We start from the raw sequence: 21,549 nt of genomic DNA, 5'->3' as shown, positions 1-21,549 counted from the left end.
ATTTTTATATTATGTACACATTTATCTTCAATAACATGAAGATCAATCAGTGTTTTCCAACCTTTATACTAAAGTTGTACACTCGGCATACCAAGCATCGACATAATAATAATTATTATTTTATATCTACGCTCTAAACATACTACAATAGCGTGAAGTTATATAGTTTTGACAGAAAATGACATAATCAGAGCTATGCAGAGTGAGAAAGTGATGCATTAGGATTATGTTTGCGCAGTCAGCAATAATAGTGCCTGTACACGTGCATGGATTTACTTGCACCTATTGCGATATTAATTGTTTACACGTAAAAGTGCTGACTGTCTCGCCAATCTCATTCTTCAAGAATAAGCGAGACACGATGTTCTCATTGTTTGGTACTATTTGACAGGTCGTGAAAATCGGTTAACTTCAAAAAGAGGTCCTGCTGACTTTCAATACCAATACAATCTTTTGATATGAATCAAATCACCCTAGGGAAATAGTTGCATTGCAAACTTAACCAGGTACATATTTTGTCGATCCGGTAGTCACTGAATGGCAAGATTTTTCCAGTGACTGTTTCATCATTCACAGTGATGGGTAGGTTAGGTTAGGTATGTTATTCCTTCTCATTAATGTTGGATAATTTTTACTACATAATCCCATGGAATATCTAGGTCATCTAGAAGTGATCATCGTTGAAAAACGCAAAATATTTCTAATGTTGTTAACCTACCTTCCATTCTCAAGCTTTTTGTGGTATGTATTGACACCTCATATGTAAAACGTCAGAATTGTGTTTTTGACTATTTTGTCTTGGACATCTATTAATTCTATACACAAGACTGCTTGCTATCAAGAGTATTTTATCATATTTATGTATTCTATACTGTCTCTCACTCTAAAAGTTAACACCCATGAGAGGTGCTGTTAAAATATAGCACTTATTGTAACAATTACAACTAACTTATTGTGACAATTACAATACCTCAACACATAAATATGATAAAACTACCCCAATAGCAATTTTGTGGATGGAATATATGCGTTGATTGCCTTTTATTAATTTAAAGATAATACAATGAAAAAAAATATTTTATAGGCATAACTAAAAAATTATGATTCCAGCATTAAAAATTAACATTGTGGTGTCATTAAAACTGTACTTCTGAAAAGTACCATTTTCCAGTTCCGACGTTATACGTAGGAGGTGTCAGTACCTATATCTATTAAGTTTTGGTTAATTTACTTGCATTGTGAAATAAAAAACAAATTCGTGATGTATTGAAACAATTTTAATTAACGTTATATTATTAAATACATTCATATAATACAGGTTCTCTAGATAAAGGTAGACTATAGACAGCCGCAGAATACTTTTGAATATAAACCATCAATAATTAAATAAAAAAAACAATTTTATAGTTTTTCATTTCGATTTGCTTTTCCACAGGAAAAAAATAGAATTTCAGTCTCTCAATTTAAATAAGACAAAAATGCTAGGAAAAAATTCAGAAATCATCCATTGGCTCTGCAAAACTTTGGACTTTTCTTGTGTTTGGTAATCGTCCTTTGAGGATATCAAATTTCTTCCGTTTGTAGTCTTTTTTCTTGTCTTTGAGGGTGAGTTTTCTTTTTGCTGCCTTGTCTGGATTGTTGATTTTGTCTTGGGCAATTTTCTGTAAAGCAAAAATAACAATATATAAATAGCCAAGAATTATTATATTCGTTACCACTTTCTGAGTACATATTATGTACCTACATAGTGCAGAAAGCCAATGAGTTTTTGCGATGTTTGTGGAATATTATCTTAAATTAACATGATTTATTTTTATTTTTGTGGATGTCATTTGTTATATTTTTTAGGTTAGGTTTTCTCAAAAAATATGAGACAATGACAAATAAATTGACAAGAATCTAAAACCACTTCTGACACTTATTGTAATTTTGAGTAAATAATAATGAAATAATTATAGGTTTGATCTTATCAGAAGATTGAGCATTTACTTGTGTGGTAATAATTATTAATGATAATTATAGCACTTGTAAGCATGGATTTACTGGCAGCAATAGTATGTATATTAAACAATCGCGATAATAACTGTTTACATGCATAAATGCTGACTGTCTCGCCAATGTCATTCTTCAAGTGTAATCAAGATGCATTGTTGTCATTGTAAGGTGCTATTTGATATGTTGCGAAAATTGGTAAACGTCAAAATGCTCTGCACAGTCGTAAATATCACACAAGTTCCAACTATCGCATGAAAATTATGAAGCCGCTGAACTTTTTTGATCCATGTATGCAATCTTGCACGATAATACGTGTTTACACGTGCATTTTCGTGGTGGACCAGTCGAGTCAAGTTTTGATTGGCTTTATCTTGATATGATTATGTTCAAATAAAAACTTGAATCTGGCATCTAACATAGATCCCTACTTTTACTACTTACAAAAGAATAGGTAATCTTTTTACCTGTTTGCGGTCCTTCCTTTTCGAATTGATTATGGCTTGAACTTTGGCTAACATGTCATTGTAGACAATATCACCCAAAGAGCCACTCAATATTGTGCCAATCTTGTTGGCCTGTATCTTCAGGTGATCGAACGTGGCGTCGGTCTTGGTAATCTCGCGTACCAAACAAGGCATTAGAATCTTTGCGGACCTAAATACCTTGTCCTTTCCTAGAAATGAGAACACCTCTTCCAGCATATTGAATATGCTTACTCTCTGTAAATAAAAAAAGGTATTTTGATTACAATAAAATTAGAAGCGACTAGGAACATAATAATAATGCAAATATAAATGGGTGGATAAAAGAGCTATAATGTACTTAGTGGAATACCGATTTTACGTGCCCGGAATTCACATTTTCAAGCTATTAGCGTGTAGTTTCTGCTTTTTTTAATAAAAAGTAAATAAATACCCGCAATATTTTCCCATTATTTAATCTCTTCAAAAATGTAAAATTGGGGGGGGGGGGGTTTCACTGTAGTTATTGGTGTGATCAAACTACATTAATCACTATATAGCCCAATTCCATTAATGTAATACAACTTCAGTGTACACTATTACGTATCAACATTATACCATTAGATTGAAATTTTGTTACATACAAAAATTTGTATGAGCATGTTCATAAACCAAAATGTAACTCATCAGGTTCATGGTAAAAATGACAGTAGAGAATGTACATATATGTAAATTAAAAAAAAATTATATATTGAGTGATATTTACCACAACAGTCGTTCCTGGTGCCTTGGTAACTTCACCGTTGATGGAAGATCGAAGCTTCTTAATGATCCATATTTCGCTTATCAGGTCTTCCGCTTCGTTATCATTTTGATCTATTACCCTACTGTCCATTAGTTCACTTGCCATTTTAATTAGAATTAACAAGTCTTTACAAACCTACAAATTAAAAGAAGATTGATTCAACCAAAGTTTGAGGATATCGACTCTTTGTATTGCAATATCTGATGATCATTCAGAATATTTTTATGGTTGAATTAGTAACTTTTTTTTTCATTGGCCAATTATGTACTGCCGGCGATGGACGTGTAGTAAAATGTCCGTTTCTAAGCCCGTCTCAGTCTCAGGTTCTGGCTCTGGCATATTCGGTTCCATGACAAAACAGAACACTACAAAACAGAACACGACAAAACAAAACAGTGACAAAACAGAACAACGATAAATATAACTATGACCTTTCAGGAAAAATATAAATTTAATATTAAAATTGTCCTATCTCTATTATGTTGATAGATTTTTAATAGCAGAGATTTTCAATACGCCTTAATAAATCAAATTATATACCTGATTTCTGCATTACTAATCGCTAGAAAGCCTCAAATAAACTTAACTCGGTGTTGCCGGCAAGCTTAGGATGGGTTTGGGTCGAAATCCCGAAAAATAATTAAGAGAGATAAAAAAATGCTTTTTTGTCTCTCCTGCAAAAAAATGCGCAATCGTAACACTGATCTTGAATTGTGCAAATTTTACAAAATGTATGATTTTTTGTCTCTCTTGTAAAATATGCACAATTCAAAATAAGTGTTACGATTTAGCAATTTTTTACAGGAGACAAAAAATCATTTTTTTTTCGTGATTTTTGATTTCGTCACCCCGATTATTATTAGCTAGTGCTCATACAGGTCGCCTTGAAGTTATAAAGAAAAAGTATGAGACACTTAGTAATCAAGTGGCAATAGTGGTGCATGATTATCAAAATCAAAGAGATAAATTGAGGTATTTACGCCAAATGGCCAACATGCAGTGATTACATTATACAATTTTATATACTCTATATATAAAAAATGCATTATCTTCAAAACAACGGTATTGTAAAAAAAAATGAAAGTATATATATTATACCTTGATGATTTCAATTAAAAATTGATTTTTTTAAAAAATATTTATACATAAGTATATGTATTTCGTTTAAAATTTAATTAATAGATTCCAAAAAAATTAATGTTTCATTTTTCCCCTGGTTGTTCTGTTTTGTCACTGTTCTGTTTTTTCGTGTTCTGTTTTGTCATGTTCTGTTTTGTCTTATTCTGTTTTGTCAGGTCATCGGCATATATATGTTTGTATGTTGTTTTTTGATGCGTTTGGTTTAGGCAATTTAATTTGATTCTAAAAATTAAGCAACACCATCTGTGTTGTTAGTTCAATGAAAACAAATAAGTATAACTGACAAAGTTTAGTGTGCGCTATTTTTGTCGGATACCTATCTCCACCCTTCACCGCTGCAAGAGATAGGTCCTACAAGGAATCTGTTCAAAATAATTTAAAACAATACATACCACTTCAGCCATATCTTCTGTGATACCACCGGGTATAAACTGTGAGCACAGATCCAATATCAACGATTTCAGTGAATCTGTCGAATGGAAGACCATCCTATCTGATTCCTGGACCCCTTTCAATATCTTGGCATATTCCACAGGGTTTAACGACTGTAAGAATGACACCAAAAACTTGGCAGAGTGGAATCTCACCCAGGAATGAGAATGCGCCAGAAGATTGTGACATCGCGCTGCCATTTCATCCAAATGGACTTGATGATCGGCATCAGAGAACATTCCGGGGAACATTTCACACAGTTTAATTAACAAGTTAAGAACTTGAATGTAACTGTTATCCTTTGAGGGGTCATTTATTGAATTCCTATGATTGTTAATGTCCGGATTTATCCTGACGAATCGACCAGTGGTAATTTGGGTACCGATCAGCTGGACAGTTAGTTCAGGCAGTAGAATACTGAGCCGGGTTTTGAAATTTTGCTTTTCTACATTTACATATCTTGATGTTAGCTGAGCGGCTAACTCGGTGTGGATAGGCTAAAATAAAATGAGAATTATTTTAATGACGCGTTAAGGGGATAACATTAGTGTAATAGTTCGAAGCAGGCTTGAGAGTCAGTCGATTACTTGGGATACGTATCCATTGAAGGAAGCTTTATGATGCAGAGTTTAAAGAAATCTCTGAGACTTCTTTACTTGAGACTGTATAGATATTATCCATATCTTTATCTGACTGATTTTCTCTTCAGCATACATGTAATTGAGAATTCTGCCATTCCGGATAATGTTAATCTGTCTTCCTGATAACAGAGGAGCATCAGTTACTTCATTCACAAAGCGTAGAAGTATGATGCCAATTGACAGAGTTAAGGAGTAAGTCCACTTGAAACAGCTAATTCTTTTTGTATTCACGGACATATTATATATTCACTCGTGTGCCAGTAACCGTGGTCGTGCAAGTGAACACAAGTCCTTACGTAGCATAAGAATCATAAGTCACTCTTGTTGCAAGTAAAATCTATGCCCAACACTATATTCAAAATAATGAATTAACAAATCTTTAAATAATGAAATTGTTAAAATATTATGTTCTGTTTATTGCTAACTCTATTTTCTTATAATAAATATAAATTTGTCTATAGTAAATTAAAATTATATTAAAAATTGTAATACATACTAATAGGAGTTTCATAAACAAAATCTTTACCTTTGGATCTGCAAATAATGCCATGTTTATTTTGAATAATTCATTTCTCTTCTCTATAGAAATACGCTGGAGTAAAAGTTCTATGCATTCTGCTAAAAGAATGCGACAGTCTGTGGTTTGTTCATTAACCATTCGTCTTCCGAGGGACACATACAATAGAGTGGCATGTGTTGATAGAACATCCTGCAACATTGTAAACATAGTAATTATTACTGTCTTAGTTATTAGTATTGTCGGCTCTATTTACCGAGAGCTTACCGTGGAGAAACGTCAGATTTTTCGAGTCTATACCTGAAACCATCCAAACGCCACTTTTTGAGCATAGAGAAACATGGCAAAACCGCTATTATAAGCATAGACGTACGGTCACAGAGGACAGTGAATAATTAAATTTGCTTAAAATTTTTTTTGTTAGCTACATACGATTTATGTATAATTATTTAAACTTTAAAACACTATTTTTTTTATTTTTATCTCTTATATTAAGCTAGAAATTTGATTTTGATCGGCAAGATTTAGCACCAAACATTTTTTTTAAATGCATACCTTTGAGTAATTTAATTGCATGATTTTTCATGTATTTTTTATTGTTTTTCCATTTAAATTACGCGAAAAATTAGCATTTTTCTATTTTCACTAAGCACCCCGTCAAAATATCCCGAACCAAAACAACCGCATCCATTTGGAAGGTCCAGTCAAAAGTCTCGCAAATTAGCCAACACGGTGTAATGCTCACAAAATATTTAATTTTTCGCGTAATTTAAATGGAAAAACAATAAAAAATACACGAAAAATCATGTATTTAAAAAACATCAATTATTAAATCAGTGTGAGCCATTTTATCGAGGCTGTATTGACCGGGCCATTTGTTTGTGGATGCGAAATGTTTTCGTGGGGCTAATAAACTGGAGCCAGTTTTATTTATTATACATTTAAATTAATACGGATACGGAATACTGACTATGGATATATCTTATAAAAACAATCACTATGTAATCAAAGAGTAAATAAAAGCCATCCAAGCCATTTTCACTCGTATTTATTATTTTATTGATTAAATTTGAGTCGGAATTATCTGAAAAAATAACAATATCGTTTAGTTAACACGGCTAAATTTTATATAAATATTATTATCTATAACGTTATTTTGAACAATTTTCCTTATTTTCGCATGTTTAGAGCGTTTTTATACGAAGGATTAAGCACTAGTGTCTTCGTGTCAAAGGTTACATAATATTTTTTTTAATTTTATGAAATGCATTGGGAAACTCTATTATGCTATACTGATTTTTGAAAACGGCGATTTTTATTAATTTTGAATGTTTGAATTTTATTCATTGTAAATGATTTTTATATTTGTACTTATTGTCTACGCTTATACATAATAGCAGTTTTGCCTTGGTTGTCTATGCTCAAAAGTGGTGTTTAGATGGTTTCAGGTATAGACTCGAAAAATCTGACTTTTTCTCCAGGGTTAGCTCTCGTAAAATAGAGCCGTATTGTCTTATATTGGTAATTCGTTACCTTACTTTGAAAAGGTTCTAATTGCACTTGACCATGTTTTGAGCTATGAGCGTTTGAAATTTGGAATGGTCATATTTTGAATATAAAAAGACATGTAGATAGAACTCCGGAATACTGCTAATTCCCATATTTGACAATAGATGACTCTGAAATGAACGTATACGATAGAATATGGCTAATGGAACCTTTTTACACCAAAAGTCAGTTAGAATCTTTTCAAAGTAAGTTAACGAATTGTTATAGTTAGTTAGTACAGTAGATCGGTGTTAATATGTGGAGTTTACCATCTTAACTATGCTCCATGCATTTGCTAAATAATTTCAAATGTATAACAGAAAAACATTCCTTTTATTTATAGTCAAAATTCTTTGGCGATGACCCACCGGTTTAGAACTTCTGCTTTAGTAAATGATTAAATCGTTTTGATGATAATAATTAGTTGAAAAAATATAATTACATAATAAGATTTCGAACATACCGCTGTAAATTTATCAATGAAAGTTTGAATCATTTTCATCGCTGATATTCTTCCGTGATCCATTTCATATTCAAGTTGTGTTATATAAAATTGAATAATCTGCTCGATTTTTTTCTTCACATGGCAATTCATAACGAAAACAAGCATTACAGTTCTGGACTCCTCTCTGAAAATTAATAACATTTCAAACTTGCATTAATACAGTACATACTAGAAACAGACATTACGTACCTACATATTTATTAAAATGTCATAATATAACATTACCTTGTTCTGACAGATTCACTCAATATAGTGATGTCAGCTACTTTTTTAATAATGTCATTGATTTCAGATACATTATAGTTGGCAACAATGATTGCTTTTAAGAGCGAGAAGGCTGTAGCTTGTCTCTCACTGTCATGAATGTCGTGCTCAGCGTAAAGTAATAAAGCTTTCATTTCATCTTCATTGATGGTGTGGTATTTAACATCTCTGATGAGAGCCGTAACAGCCTATAAAATAAAACCATCTTTAGAGGAGTGACCTGCACAAAATTGCATATTATTCTATAAACAGAACTGAATTTATTATTGGTAAAATTAGTCATGAAGATCAAGCGCCACAACTACAAAACAGCCACCTGTGATTGTCACTGCATTTCTTATATCATTAATATGGAATATTTACAGATACAGCGTTCATTGTGTCGAAGCAGACTTGAGAGTGGGTCTATTGTTTGGGCACCGCATCAGTTGAAGTATGGCCTTATGGTGGAGAGGGTTCAGAAGAAATTCTTGAGACTCCTTTATTTGAGGTTGTACGGATACTATCCGTGGCTTTATCCAACTGACTTTCTCTTAGGCATGCTTACATACTGCAGTTTGCAATTTAGAAGAAATCTTTATTTGGCTATGTATTTTTTTCGACTTATACGAGGTATAAATGAGAACTCTGCCATTCTGGGCAGTGTTGACCTGTGTGTCCCTGATAACTATCCTAGAAATAGAGAACATCAGTTGTTTATTCTCCCAAGGTGCAGAACCAACCTGCCACTGGTAATGCCAATTGGGAGGGCGATAACTATGTTCAACGAAATTGCTTCGGGTGTTGATATATTCCACCTACGTGAGGATGAGTATAGGTGGACATTATTTTATAAATTTTTAAAATAGGGTCTGCTTAACTCATCCGGTGTATTTCCATGTACCTATATAATAATATTTTTGTATGTACATTTATTCTATTGTTTAATAACATACTATCTATCTCTTTTTTTATGTCATGTTGTGAACGTCTTAAACTTATAATTTGTAATGTCCACAATATGTAAAAAAATAAATAAATTGAAATTAAATTGAAATTGAAATTGAACACGTGTGACTTGCTTCAGCAGTGGCTGGGTCCTAATCCAGCCACAAGTGGTTGTGTTTGCGAATTGCCTTAATACCAATATTTTCTATTCAATTGAAGTATTTATGGTAATTACTTACCCTGAATGCATTCGCAACCAGATGGAAATTGTCATCCTTCTTACTTAACCCTGACGTAGCGTATTTATGCAATATCTGGAAGACGCTCGAGCTAGTATGCTTGATTTGAGATTTCATCGAAGGCAAATCAAACTTCTTTGCCCACAGCGAGGTTATGCACTTTAATGCCAAAGTGACCACTTTCACTTGCGGACTTTTCAACGATTCAATAATAAATGGCACAATCAAATCTACTTGCACCCTAAAATCGTCATCAACCAATTTATCTTTTTGTAAAATGATGTGAAAAACGTTAAGACCGAATTCGATTAAAACATGTGCATTTGCCTGAGCTGAATTTCTGATCACTTTCGTTATCAGTCCTTTCTTTCCTCGAGGGTTTGCCGGAATAATCATGCAATCGGGTCTCAGAGCGTTCCATCTATCCTCCCGCTCGTCAGTCTTCTTACGTTTTTGAACGCCGCACTTTAGGTTAACAATACTGTCTGAAAAAACCTCTGAAAGGAATGTCAACAGATTGCCGATTGATACATATTTATTGTCCATGAGACCGATTGATATATTCTGTAGTGCATTCTGTATTTTTAAAACTGTCCGTTTCGAGTGAGAACTCTCCGCTATGTCTTTGAACGGTTTCAACAGATTTGTAATATTAGATTCGCTAATATTTTGAGCTATAATTCTTAGAGTTGAGAAACTTTTCAAACTGGGCTTAGCCTCGGGAGCCTTACTGCCGAGTTTGACGACCAGTTTCTCTTCTGACGCTTTGCCAAACAGGTCATTCAGGCACACTTTCAATATATTCTGTAAATGCTTGTCCATTTCTCCGGGCCCGAAGCCGTCTTTCAGAGTTGTCAATACCATGTGTACAGTTGAAATTAAAACATGAACGTGTATGCCTCTCGTGAGCATCGTTGTCAGATGCCAAAGAAGAGTTCCCAGTTGCGAAGTGCCCAATGCAGACATTATTTTGGAAATAATATCTCTTGCAGAAGCGCGTACTCCTACCATCGGCGACTTGAGGAAAGTGCAAACCTTTATGAGAACACTGAAACAATAAGAAAACAACATTAATTTTAAATTAATAACAATGATAAAATGATTTAGTATGTGACAATTTGTTGACTAATGTATATTTATGGTTGTTTTTTCAACTCTTTTATTAAAGCAACACACTTGACTTTTTGCCAAACTCCTAAGGCACACCAAGCATTGACATAATAATAATTAGATATTACGGTGCCTATATAAACAAAGTGTAACTCACATCGAGTGGTTGCTCAGGAGGCAAAAGAATAAAGCAATTACTGGCGGCTAATTTTCGGATCGATCATCATGCTGAAGTAATTACCCATGTAGATGAGTTGCCAAACAATGAGCACTTAATTGCGCCTAAACTAGTTCCATATCGACCGATCATTGTCATTGATGCGACTTGTTAAAAAGTATGTTATGTTATTATGCTCTTTATATGTAATACTCGAGAAAGTGATGACACTCGCGGCACACTGGTTGAAATACACTGATTTATGGTATACGGTATCGGTTATGCCGACTATGGAACAGTTTCAAGATTTTAGAAATTTCCAAATGATTAATTATCTAGGGAATTTTTCTAGTCATTGACTCGTTATGTAGCATACAAACTTATCCCTGGAGCTGCCGCATCATACTGTTGCTTTTCACGGCAGCAAGCCATCGATGCCTTCGATGCATCTGTAATTAGTGGCATTCATTACAATTACAGGTGTATTATTATTTTCTTACCTTAGGATATTATTTTTAAGCATCGGTTGAGGAAGTTTTTGCAATAGCTTCACAACAGCCAAGGCCATCGGCAATTTCAGTTTTTCCTCGGCCTCCCTTCGGTTACTCATGCGGCTATTGATTTTTTTATGTTTTGCTTCGTGTTCCAATAATTGGGAAGAGCTCCTGAAAATTACAAATTTAAATTAATATCATCTATCACTGCATTCACATCATTGCTCTTTGAAATACAACACGAGGTGCCTAATTACATAAACTGATAAGTAACTTTTAGAAGTTATAGATTAGTGATGCACAACCCGTGGGTCGCATGCGGTCCAAAATGACAAGTACTTTGTCACCAAGTTCTCTGCTTGAATATAAAATAATAAAATGTATGTCTAATTATCAGTGGCAAAGGGTGGAGATAGGCCGTCAAGATCCGATATAATAGTACACACTAAACTTTGTCAGTCATTGGTTTTCATTTAACTAAGAATACAATTTGCAGATGGTGCTTGTTAGTTTTTAAAATTCAATGAAAGCCTGTCAAAACCTTACCATAATAGTTTAGGGTTCATGCTTTGGACCACGAGCGCATTTAAAAACCAAATTATTTTACCAAAAGCATGATTGGAACCACCTGTACTGACAGTTTCCGAGACGATTACTCCAGAATAGATTATAAGTAGGATAATAAATATTGCGGGTAAGAACATACCAATCCAATTTTGTCAAAATCTCAGTAATAGTGGTGATGACACGTTTAGCAGCGGAGGGTGATAATGTCACAACCCTTTCAAAGGGTAATCTGTCAGGTTGCTGTTCAACATCATTAGATTCAAACAAATCATCTCCGTCCAAAGGTATTTCCAGTTCATCATCGACGCCGGTTTCCGTCATTGCAGCTTTCTCTTCATTGGCTTCTGTTTTTTCTTCGTTGACTTCGGGTTTAGGCATAGAAATCGGAAGTTCAGGAATACTATCAGTTTTTGAAAGATCAAAATGAAAAGCATCTAATATTATCGACACGAGCTTAATAAGCTGCTTCTGATAATCGCTGGAACGTTGTATTTTCCCCACATAGAATTTTAGCACCGCTTCGTACTGGTGCCAGGGTAACAGCTGACATACCGCGCCCACAGTTTCAATAGCGGCATCGACTAGCGCGTACTTAGGGGTGTACTTTTCGGAGCAGATAAATTGAGAGGCCAGCGGAATAATGAATTGTGTCAAGGTTTTGTGGCTTGGAACTTGCTTCGATTCCTTCAGCATACTGCAGAATCTTTGAAGTGCTCGAATCTTACGATGAAATTGTAAATGTTGCAAGTTTTCAAAGAAATCTATATCTTTATTGTATTTATTGCTAACTGGCAATAATTCTTTGAATACGGAATGAGATTCGGAACATTCCCTTACTAGTTCACCCAGAAGTGATATGCCTTCCATTGTTAATGTTTCACTGTTCGCCTTTAAACTGTTTCTAATTAGTAATAAAACGGTGTCTTTTAATAAGAAATCTTTCTCAGAGTCTTTTACGGTGAGTAATAACTTTGGAATGATTCTATGTAAACACGCCACTGCTGTATTTCGCAACGATATATCAGTGTCACGTTGAATGACAAAGAAACAATTGTGAATTATCATCGCCCCTAATTCAACGTCTATACCACCTTCATCGGACAGTTTAAAGATTAGTTTGTAAGCACTTAATCTCTTGTCAAAATCTGGTTGTTCCAACCATTTCTCATCGGATGCATTCATATCAGCAATAATGGACGCCATAAGTTTCGATGATTCATCTTTGGCGAGCACTTCTAATACTTTACAAAGCAGCCTACGGGAGCTCGCTGGAGTCACTTTACTGAAAAGCGGTGCCAGTAATCTGACATGTTGTCTGGGATTGGTGGCCTTATTCAAAAGACTAATCAAGGCATTGAGAGACGCTTCTAAGGTATCTTCTGCAGCACCATGACCGACGCGATGAATAAGAATCGGCAGCGAAAAGGTTAAAAGACTGTCTACGATATCCGGTTGTGACACTAACTCTGTCACTCTTGCTAAGATAATGAGTTCTCTTTTTTGCAATTTTTTGGGGTTTATATTCGACAGTTTATCTTTCAAGATAGTCACAATAACAGGAATGTGACGGATAAGTGAAACACTGCCGTGATTTAGATTTTCACTGAGATTTAACTGTTCTACTGTTTCAATGTTTTGTCTAATTACAAATTGCTCTGGAATATTGATCATATTAACTCCGTCTTCCACCTCCATCGTTAATAATCTTTCCAGAATCTGCACTGACATCTCACTAACGGTGTGATGCAATTTGTTTGCATTCATGAGTTTGAAGAAGAACGGCAAAGTCGTCAGGATCTCGTTCGATTGTTGACACACATCAAACAGAGAATGGTAACGAGGATTCTGACTCCAAATATTGAACAGTTTCAAGAGCGGAGTGGGACTGTGGACGCCTTCCATCGGCAGCTTTTCTACCACCGGCCAGATAAATATATTAAAGATCGGCAGTAAATGATCGTCGAAAGACCATTCGTAGCTTTCAAACTGTTGAAAGAATCTGGCGACTGAATTGATACATTGATTTCTGATATCTTTCAAGATGCTCATATATCCTCGCTTCAGTTTATGCTGATCAGCCAGAATGCCATTTATAAAAGCTCCAATGCAAATGACAACTTTCAAGAGACGTAACAGAAGTACTTCTTGCCCGGGTCTAGTGAACTGTTCACGCATACTATCCACCAGATGTAACGCTCCCACCAGCTTCTTCGGCGGCACTTTCAACAGCTCCCCAAGTGTTTCCCCAATTCTTTCAATCATAATATTCACATCCAGAGTTAGATACTTTTCGAAAACTCCAAACGCCATGTTGGTGAAGACAATCAACTCGGATTCTTCGCAGCCCGCCAGGAACCGCATGACGAGAGAGCGACGCAGTTGGGTGCCTCCCTTTTTATCGACTCCGGTCTTAGTTATCATTTTGCTGTACGCTATTCTCAATATTATCGGGATGAGTTCATCTCTATCGTCTGTCCGTATGCTGTTTTCGTCTGCTTCCATTTTAAACGTTCGCAGCTCATCTTTAAATTTTTTACCGTCCACCAGGTTGTACAGATTTTGCTTGTAAGGAATCAAATGCTTATTCTTATATCTCAAGAAACAGTCGAGAGCTATTTTTTGAATAATAGGATTCTTGTGCGTCAAAAAGTCCAAATAAATTTTCCGTAATCTGTCTTCCATGAACATTGCCTTAGGATTTTGTATATTAGTGTAAACTTTAAAATACGCTATCAGAGTATCGTAAGTGGCTCGACTTATTTTAACTTTTTTCTCCTCGGCCTCCGATAACTCTTCGTCTTCATCTTGCAATACCGAATCATCGACATCCATGATTGATGCGTTAGCGGTGTCATCAATAAAAACATCCGCTTCGTAAGGTTTTTCGAATTCTACTTTTAAAAATTCTAAAAACAGCGGAGTAAGATCTCGATTTTTACTTTCGCTCAACGTCGGCGCTTGATATAAGACCTGCCATAGATGAATTCGATATAAAGAGAAATCGGGTTTGACTGAGATGTTGTAATATTCACTGTACGCTGAAACGAGGAAGGTCAATTCACCGATAAAACCGTCTTCGGCTGATGGAATAGCGATTGCTTCTCTAGCATTTTTAGTTGCATTTTGCAAGCATGGATTAAATACTCCCCAAAAATCTGCAGCTGGCATACTTTGCGCGTATTTTATGATGAATGACTGCAGAGGCTCCCATAGAAGCTTAAAGTTGACATGCAGTAAGCCCAAGACGTATTTTAATCCAAATTTTTTATAGAAATCGTCATCTGAAATATCATATTGAAGTGAGCCGAAAGTCATTTTGGAAATTTTCACGAGCTGGTCTCTGTAATCTGACATAGATAGCGGCGACGCTTCAACGTTGTAGCAGAGGGAGAACATTTCGTATTTTTCTTTTTTGGGTATATTCTCATCAAAACTTTCCGAACATTGATCACTTTTTCGTTTTGCATTTTTATTTTTAGGTGTGACAGTTCTTGGAGTCATATCTTCAAAAATAGTGCAAATGTGTGTAGTCAATAGGCGCACCTGGAAATCAGCACAAAAAGGAATGAATCAGTTGAAATAGAACTGTGTAATATTGTAATAATATAAATATGCATTTCGTGTATATTTTATTGTACTTAATAATATATTCTATACATGTCATAATAATGTTGTATCACAGGTAAAACCTACAAAGTGCAATGATAAATAATTGCATTTAATGAGTTTTACCTCTGCAGCCTTATTGAAATCTACTGTGAGTTTGCAGTCCGCGATACAATTCGTGCTGGATGATGTCACGTTAGAAAGTATGGATGCTTTGGCATTCGGAATCTGGTGGGGTGGGGTCCTAACAGAATATTATGGTGACGTGTTTGCGGTATTGGCATTAATCACATAAAACTCGTAAATTAGATTAACGACACCTATGTTTTTTTGCATTTCTATCTGGAAACCGTCCACGAGGAATCGATTGGGAAAAAATCAGACCGATAGCAGTACCAACAACAAAGTTAGTTTTTTTTTTAAATGTTATCCAGGATGATTTAATAGGTAATTCGAAGTAAGTAGATACCTCATTATAATTAAATAATTTTAAAATCCAAAATGATTTTTTTTCCAAATATAAATGAAATTACCTGAGTAATTACATACAAATTTTCAAATCACTAACCTTATTGAAATTTAGTACACAAAGCAATAAAGGATTAAAGGTAAAACAGTTTGGAAACCGCTGTAAATATTGTAAAATATTCGGTGAACAAATGGTATTCGGAAAAGGTAGTGAAGGACAGTGTTATCTAATAATTTTATTATTGAAATGAAAAATATATTATTACTTTAAATCACAGGGCTTTCGGTGGTCGCATAAGTCACACGAAGATTTATCAAAACAAACCGAAACTTGTCAAATTGCTGTACCGAAAGAAAAGTATGAATGTCAAAATGTCGAAGGATTGATACTCAAAGTAAGTAAGTATTGACATTCATAGTGACGGCTGGATATGAGCTAAATCATGGTGTGCATCCATCCGCAATACGTCGCAATGACGTCATTGTATCCTGAGCCACGAACTTGCAGTAAGTTTGAATAAGATTGGAGGTACGACGAATATAATTGGTTATAAATAATATTATAGATATTACGTAATAATTGTCTCTCACAACACATAATAAATGAAAGAATACTAATATTATAATATTTAATAGGTGAAATTGACAAAAGTGTTAGATGACAAAAATGAGTACATATATTGTAAACTGACCTCATGAAACGGTGATGTAAGATTCTTTGCCAACGGTTCATATAAACTTTGCAGCGATGTCAATTGTAATATTTTCTCTCTCTGGCAAACAGTGAAAAAAAGATCCAAAATCCGCAAACTGCAAATGTATTTGGCTTCACAGATGTACGGCATCAGAGCACCGATTAATGTCTCTGTTGAACAATACTTTTCGGCAATCTTGGAATCGACAGTATGTACGAGAGCTTCCATAGTTGTGGCTATCATGAATAAAACGTTTTTTGTCACTGATATATTATCCTCGGTAGCTTTATCAGCAGTCTCTGACAACTGAATTAGATATTTTATCAATTCCGATAAAAGTTTTCCTTGCACTTGACTGGCGTGATTTGTATTTATATTTTTAATGTGAGGCAGGCAAACCAATGCGCAAATACACTCTTCAGGAGATTTTAAAACTTTTGAAACATCACAGTCGATGCTGTTAAATAATACTTGACCGTATGCCGTAGTTTTGTTTTGTAAATCAATCGGGTATTTGACCCACGAGTACATATCAATTCCGCTCTTGCATAGCGGCGATTTCGTCAGACATATTTTACTTAAAACTTTGACTATTTTTCTGTCAAACGTCTCAATTGATGAAATAAAATGTGGCAGAACGATCATATCAAAACTGGGACAGTTGATTACTTCCTCGACAAACTCTAAAACTAGTGATGGATAAGGCATTCCGAGTATCTTCTTCACGAGTGACACAGCGTCTTCGTGTGGTATATTTGTGTGATTACACATGAGCACAAGAACGCCGACTTGAGATGTCACTTTGTAAATACTTTCCGGTAATTTTGTGTCCAATAATTGTACAATCAATACTAAAACTGGGAATGGGTTTATTAAAAATATCCCGCTGTTGTATTCCAAAGCTTGGCCGACTAATTTCAGTAAATATTCCAAATCCGTTTGATCATCTGTCTCATTTGCCTTGTTTAAAGTTGTGTTGATTGTAAATAGAATGCTGTTCCAAAAAACTTCACTATTCTTGGGATGGATGACTTCAAGCATGTCTGTGACTGTCTGCGTGAGGACTTTGAAGAGTGTCTTTTGGTGGAGGGTCTTGTCACCCAGAGTGTCAAATAGGAAAGGTAAAAATTGTGCTGCGCAACTGTGAAACTGATTGGCCACACCTCGGACCACTTCAAATAGAAGACGACCACAGCCGATGATTGCCTGCAAGTGTGAAGAAGAAAATATAAGAATCAATATTTATGTTGGATAATTGTAGTATTAGTTATATTGGAAGTACATGGCAGCGCAATGCACAGACTCGAAAGGAAATTAATCAGCTTGGCAAGGCTTTCATCAAGCAGCAAATTGATCCAGACATCAGCCTGATTTACTTCTTGATTACTTATATATTTTTTAAATCTTAGTGTGTTTGTTGAAAAAATAACTCACTAACAAAATATTAACATACAGATTCTTCACCCATATTATATATATACCCAATTGTTACAACATTGCTGGAAAATTATTATGCCTCCTTCACATTGACCCAAGTCAAGTAAATGTTGGCGCCCTTTGATGCATGTTGAAATACCGACACTGTGTCGATAGACGGCAAACACTGGCTGGCCAATGCGAATGTCGCCCTCTTCACAATGACGAGCACCACGGGCCCACAAACATCTGTCTGACTTGGGTCATTGTGTTGATCCAGGATTAGGAGCATTATACTTACATTTTTGTTGATGTTAACTGATTTAATTAATATTTGAAGAAATTTCCTCTTGTCTCTAATATCTCTTGCGACAAATGCAAAACTCTCGGCTGCAAAATTGCTCACGTATGGTGGCATAGAATCGGAGAGGATTGGAAGTACAGCATCGAAGACGACAGATATATCTCTCTTTAGGTAAACCCGCAGGGATTTGAAAATAAACGCCAAACATATCAATGTCCATTCTAATTGCTCCGGTTCTTTTGTGTTCAGGAGCTTTATGAGACAGTTCAAAAATCTCGGGAAGTATACATAGAATTCTTCCTGAAGGTCTCTTGCTAGAACTACCACAAGTCTGAAAACAAAACAAAAGGTTTATCAATTTTAAAAAAATAACCAATGTTTGATTATTTTAATGGTGAAATAGTCATTATTGAATTCTAGTCTGCCCTCATGCGTAGGGTGCTGGCCTTACATCCGGGGGCTCCAGGTTCGATTCGGTAAGATTACAATATATTTTTGTGATTTTCTCAAAGGCTGGATGTTTACGATTGTTTCACTTCTATCACTAATTACACTACTGTCATTGAGCCCATGGCCTGTCATATTATAAAAGAATATGACGTATCGATATATATTTTTTTTAATATTAAAAAAAATAGCCTTTCAAGTACTGAGGATTGAATATTCTCATACAATACATTATTACTATTCCAAGGGATATAATCCAATGCTAAGAATAAAATATTTTTTTAAATTGTATGTTTAATCTTCAACATCTCAATTTATTATTAAAAATGAATAAAATTTGAATATGCGGGTTTGTAATGTCACAGGATAATATAGTACACCACGATAGCTGTGTGGCTTAAGCGTCGGTCTATAACATTGTGGGTCTCAGGTTCGAATCCTGGGTCTGACAAATACACATATTGTTTTCCAATCTGTGTTTGGTACTATGGACCTGATAGGTTGAGCAAGTCGCTGATATCCATTTCTCGTCAAAACAGAAATCTGTTAATACAAACCTCCACTCTGTGGAGGCCCACATGATCTTATTAGGATCGGACATTGTCAAAAAAAATTGTATACTCACTCTAGCAAGGGTTGTATAGTTAATACATTTCCATTTTTAAGATATTCCAACAATAACTCGACAACATCCTCTCTTCTGTGAAGTAATTGTGGAAGTGTGATTATGCTCTCAACTTTCTTACTGAAGGTCACATATTCTGTGGTCAAGTTGAGGACTTTCCACTTCTGAACGGCCTTGTAGAAGAAAGTTTCATTCTCCAATGGTACTTCTGTGTTGACATGGTCCAAATGATAGAGTGCAGTCCGGCGAACATCGATAGTATTTACTCTCTCAGCGAATGTGGTAAACTGGAAAAATTAATTATATTAGACAGTCCATCATGAAGTAGAGGCTGGAATGCTAACATCTTGTTCTAGGAATCACAGATTCGGTTCCCACAGCTAGGGACAAATTAATATTGTGTATGGAGTATGTGAAAAATAAAACATTCCATGTAAACTGCCTGAGTCCATTTTAACAGTTCTTTCGAAAACGAATAAAAGTGGTTTACAAAGAAGAGTAAGTCATTATTCAAAATCCGTGTTCATGTATTTATACCATTATTGTCCTATTCTATAAATCCTTCCATGCTGCTTCCATGGCTCTGAAGCAGAATTACTCTATGATGGTCAAGCTATAAAACTCAAGATAAACAAAGTACGCAGAGTGTACTAAAATAATACCAATATTGAATGTGGATTTATGTGGATTATGCGACAAACTTTAATGGCATTATGACAGAGACGTAACTATTGATAATCTTTAAAGCTAGCATCAATTTGATCATATTTTTTAATTTCCCACAACTTTACCAAACTTTATTTTGATTAAAAGACTGTTCCCTAAACATATATTATGTTCTGTCAATAAATTAATATTTTATTGATTATTGTATTGTCTAAAAATATATTATGGCTTTAGATGAATATATATCCTCAATACTTCGCAAAGGTACTTAGGCCAATATGGCATAATAGATCCTCCATGATGCTCTGCATTTGTTTATTGCTTCGCTATCGGTCGTGAGTTGACAGCTATGTCAGCAATTCACAACCCTGCTACATTAATTTATATGAGAAAGCCGACTGCTTGGACTGATACATGTTATTGTCGACCGCTATGGTAAGCCAGCAAAGTGTCGGTACCTAATGAACAATTTGGACATCGCTTAACTTTTTAAAAACCGGGTACCGATTGACAGATCTGTCATACAAAAGTTTGGTTATGTTTAAAAAAAACTTTTTGGATTAGGTTATGTTAACGGAGAGTTATTTTACATTTCATAAAAGCTCACTATGGAAAAATAGTAAGGTTAAATTTTTGGAAGGTTTTATTAGCGGTTATACGTAGAAAAACAATTTATTGAATAATATGTATATAGCACTTTCCAATAATTTAAAAGTTTTTTTTCCAATTAGTTATATGAAAAGTTGGAAAAATATACGGTACCTTAAATCTATTGGTAGACTTATGATTGGAAGATTTGTTTTTCATTTTTAAATATTGAAAGATGTCATGAATAACTTCAGATTAAAAATTATAATTTAAGAACTGTCAAATTTCACATGGATGAAAATTTGAACTACTTGTCAGCGCCGTCAGCTGTCATTGTTTATGGTTGTTATTGTTTTGTTGAGTTGGTATGACTGCGACACTATATTGCCAGGCTAAAAATACTTTAAATACAGTAAAAATATAATAAAGTTTACCTCCGATGATCGAAAATACTTTCTTTGCCTGCACTAAAAAACTTTATTTTAATGTGCAATACAAATACATAATACTATACGAATACAGTCCTTCAGATAGAGTTTGTCTTTCTTTTTTCTTCACATGATCTTTTAATCCGTCAATTTTTCTTTCTTCTCCTTTCAATCGTTGGTCATCCTTTAGTTTTTTCTACGTCAATCAATTAATAATAATAGCTGAGCCAGCTGGCGGTCGCCAGTCTGTCTCGCTAGGTCTTGCAGACGGCTTGGCGGTGTTGGATTTTAATATAATTGTGAAGTATGCATAGATTGCGCCATAGTTTTCCTTTCGGGATGGGTTTTTTATTCATGTCAGACAGTTTGACATTTCGCTGATTTGTCATTTTTACGAAATGCAAATCGTCACTGCCAATATAAATTTGGACTAATATGCGTAGTGTATTCAGGAGTCTGGCCTTCACAATATCGTTTAACACGGCCTTAGGCTGCTATGCCTAG

At 34.8% G+C, this 21,549-nt stretch overlaps 1 protein-coding gene across 1 annotated transcript; it reads right to left on the bottom strand.

Moving 5' to 3' along the window:
* Window positions 1-1,259: 1,259 nt before the first annotated feature.
* Window positions 1,260-20,926, bottom strand: LOC147063916 (small subunit processome component 20 homolog). The gene is made up of 14 exons (XM_085958936.1): window positions 20,792-20,926; window positions 19,364-19,650; window positions 18,289-18,622; window positions 16,569-17,777; window positions 11,942-15,345; window positions 11,242-11,406; window positions 9,475-10,522; window positions 8,270-8,496; window positions 8,003-8,168; window positions 6,001-6,183; window positions 4,794-5,330; window positions 3,223-3,396; window positions 2,460-2,714; window positions 1,260-1,661 (listed from the first exon to the last, which is right to left on the bottom strand). Exons 1-14 carry the CDS (start codon window positions 20,834-20,836, stop codon window positions 1,494-1,496), a joined length of 8,202 nt encoding a protein of 2,733 aa, XP_085815062.1. The 5' UTR covers window positions 20,837-20,926; the 3' UTR covers window positions 1,260-1,493.
* Between the last annotated feature and the right edge of the window lie 623 nt (window positions 20,927-21,549).

Source organism: Rhyacophila brunnea, unplaced genomic scaffold, assembly GCF_057557595.1.
Source record: "Rhyacophila brunnea isolate RB1 unplaced genomic scaffold, BYU_Rbru_1.0 scaffold_8, whole genome shotgun sequence".
Classification (NCBI taxonomy): domain Eukaryota; kingdom Metazoa; phylum Arthropoda; class Insecta; order Trichoptera; family Rhyacophilidae; genus Rhyacophila; species Rhyacophila brunnea.
This window is presented reverse-complemented; position numbering and strand designations above follow the sequence as displayed.

What these genes read in the sequence shown, in the direction of transcription:
- LOC147063916 (XM_085958936.1), bottom strand. Translation starts at nt 20,836, where the DNA reads ATGAAAAACAAATCTTCCAATCATAAGTCTACCAATAGATTTAAG. An exon ending in AGTGAATCTGTCAGAACAAG is followed by an intron (nt 8,169 to 8,269) that starts GTAATGTTATAT and finishes ATTAATTTTCAG; the next exon opens with AGAGGAGTCCAGAACTGTAA. An exon ending in CATTATTTGCAGATCCAAAG is followed by an intron (nt 5,331 to 6,000) that starts GTAAAGATTTTG and finishes ATTTTATTTTAG; the next exon opens with CCTATCCACACCGAGTTAGC.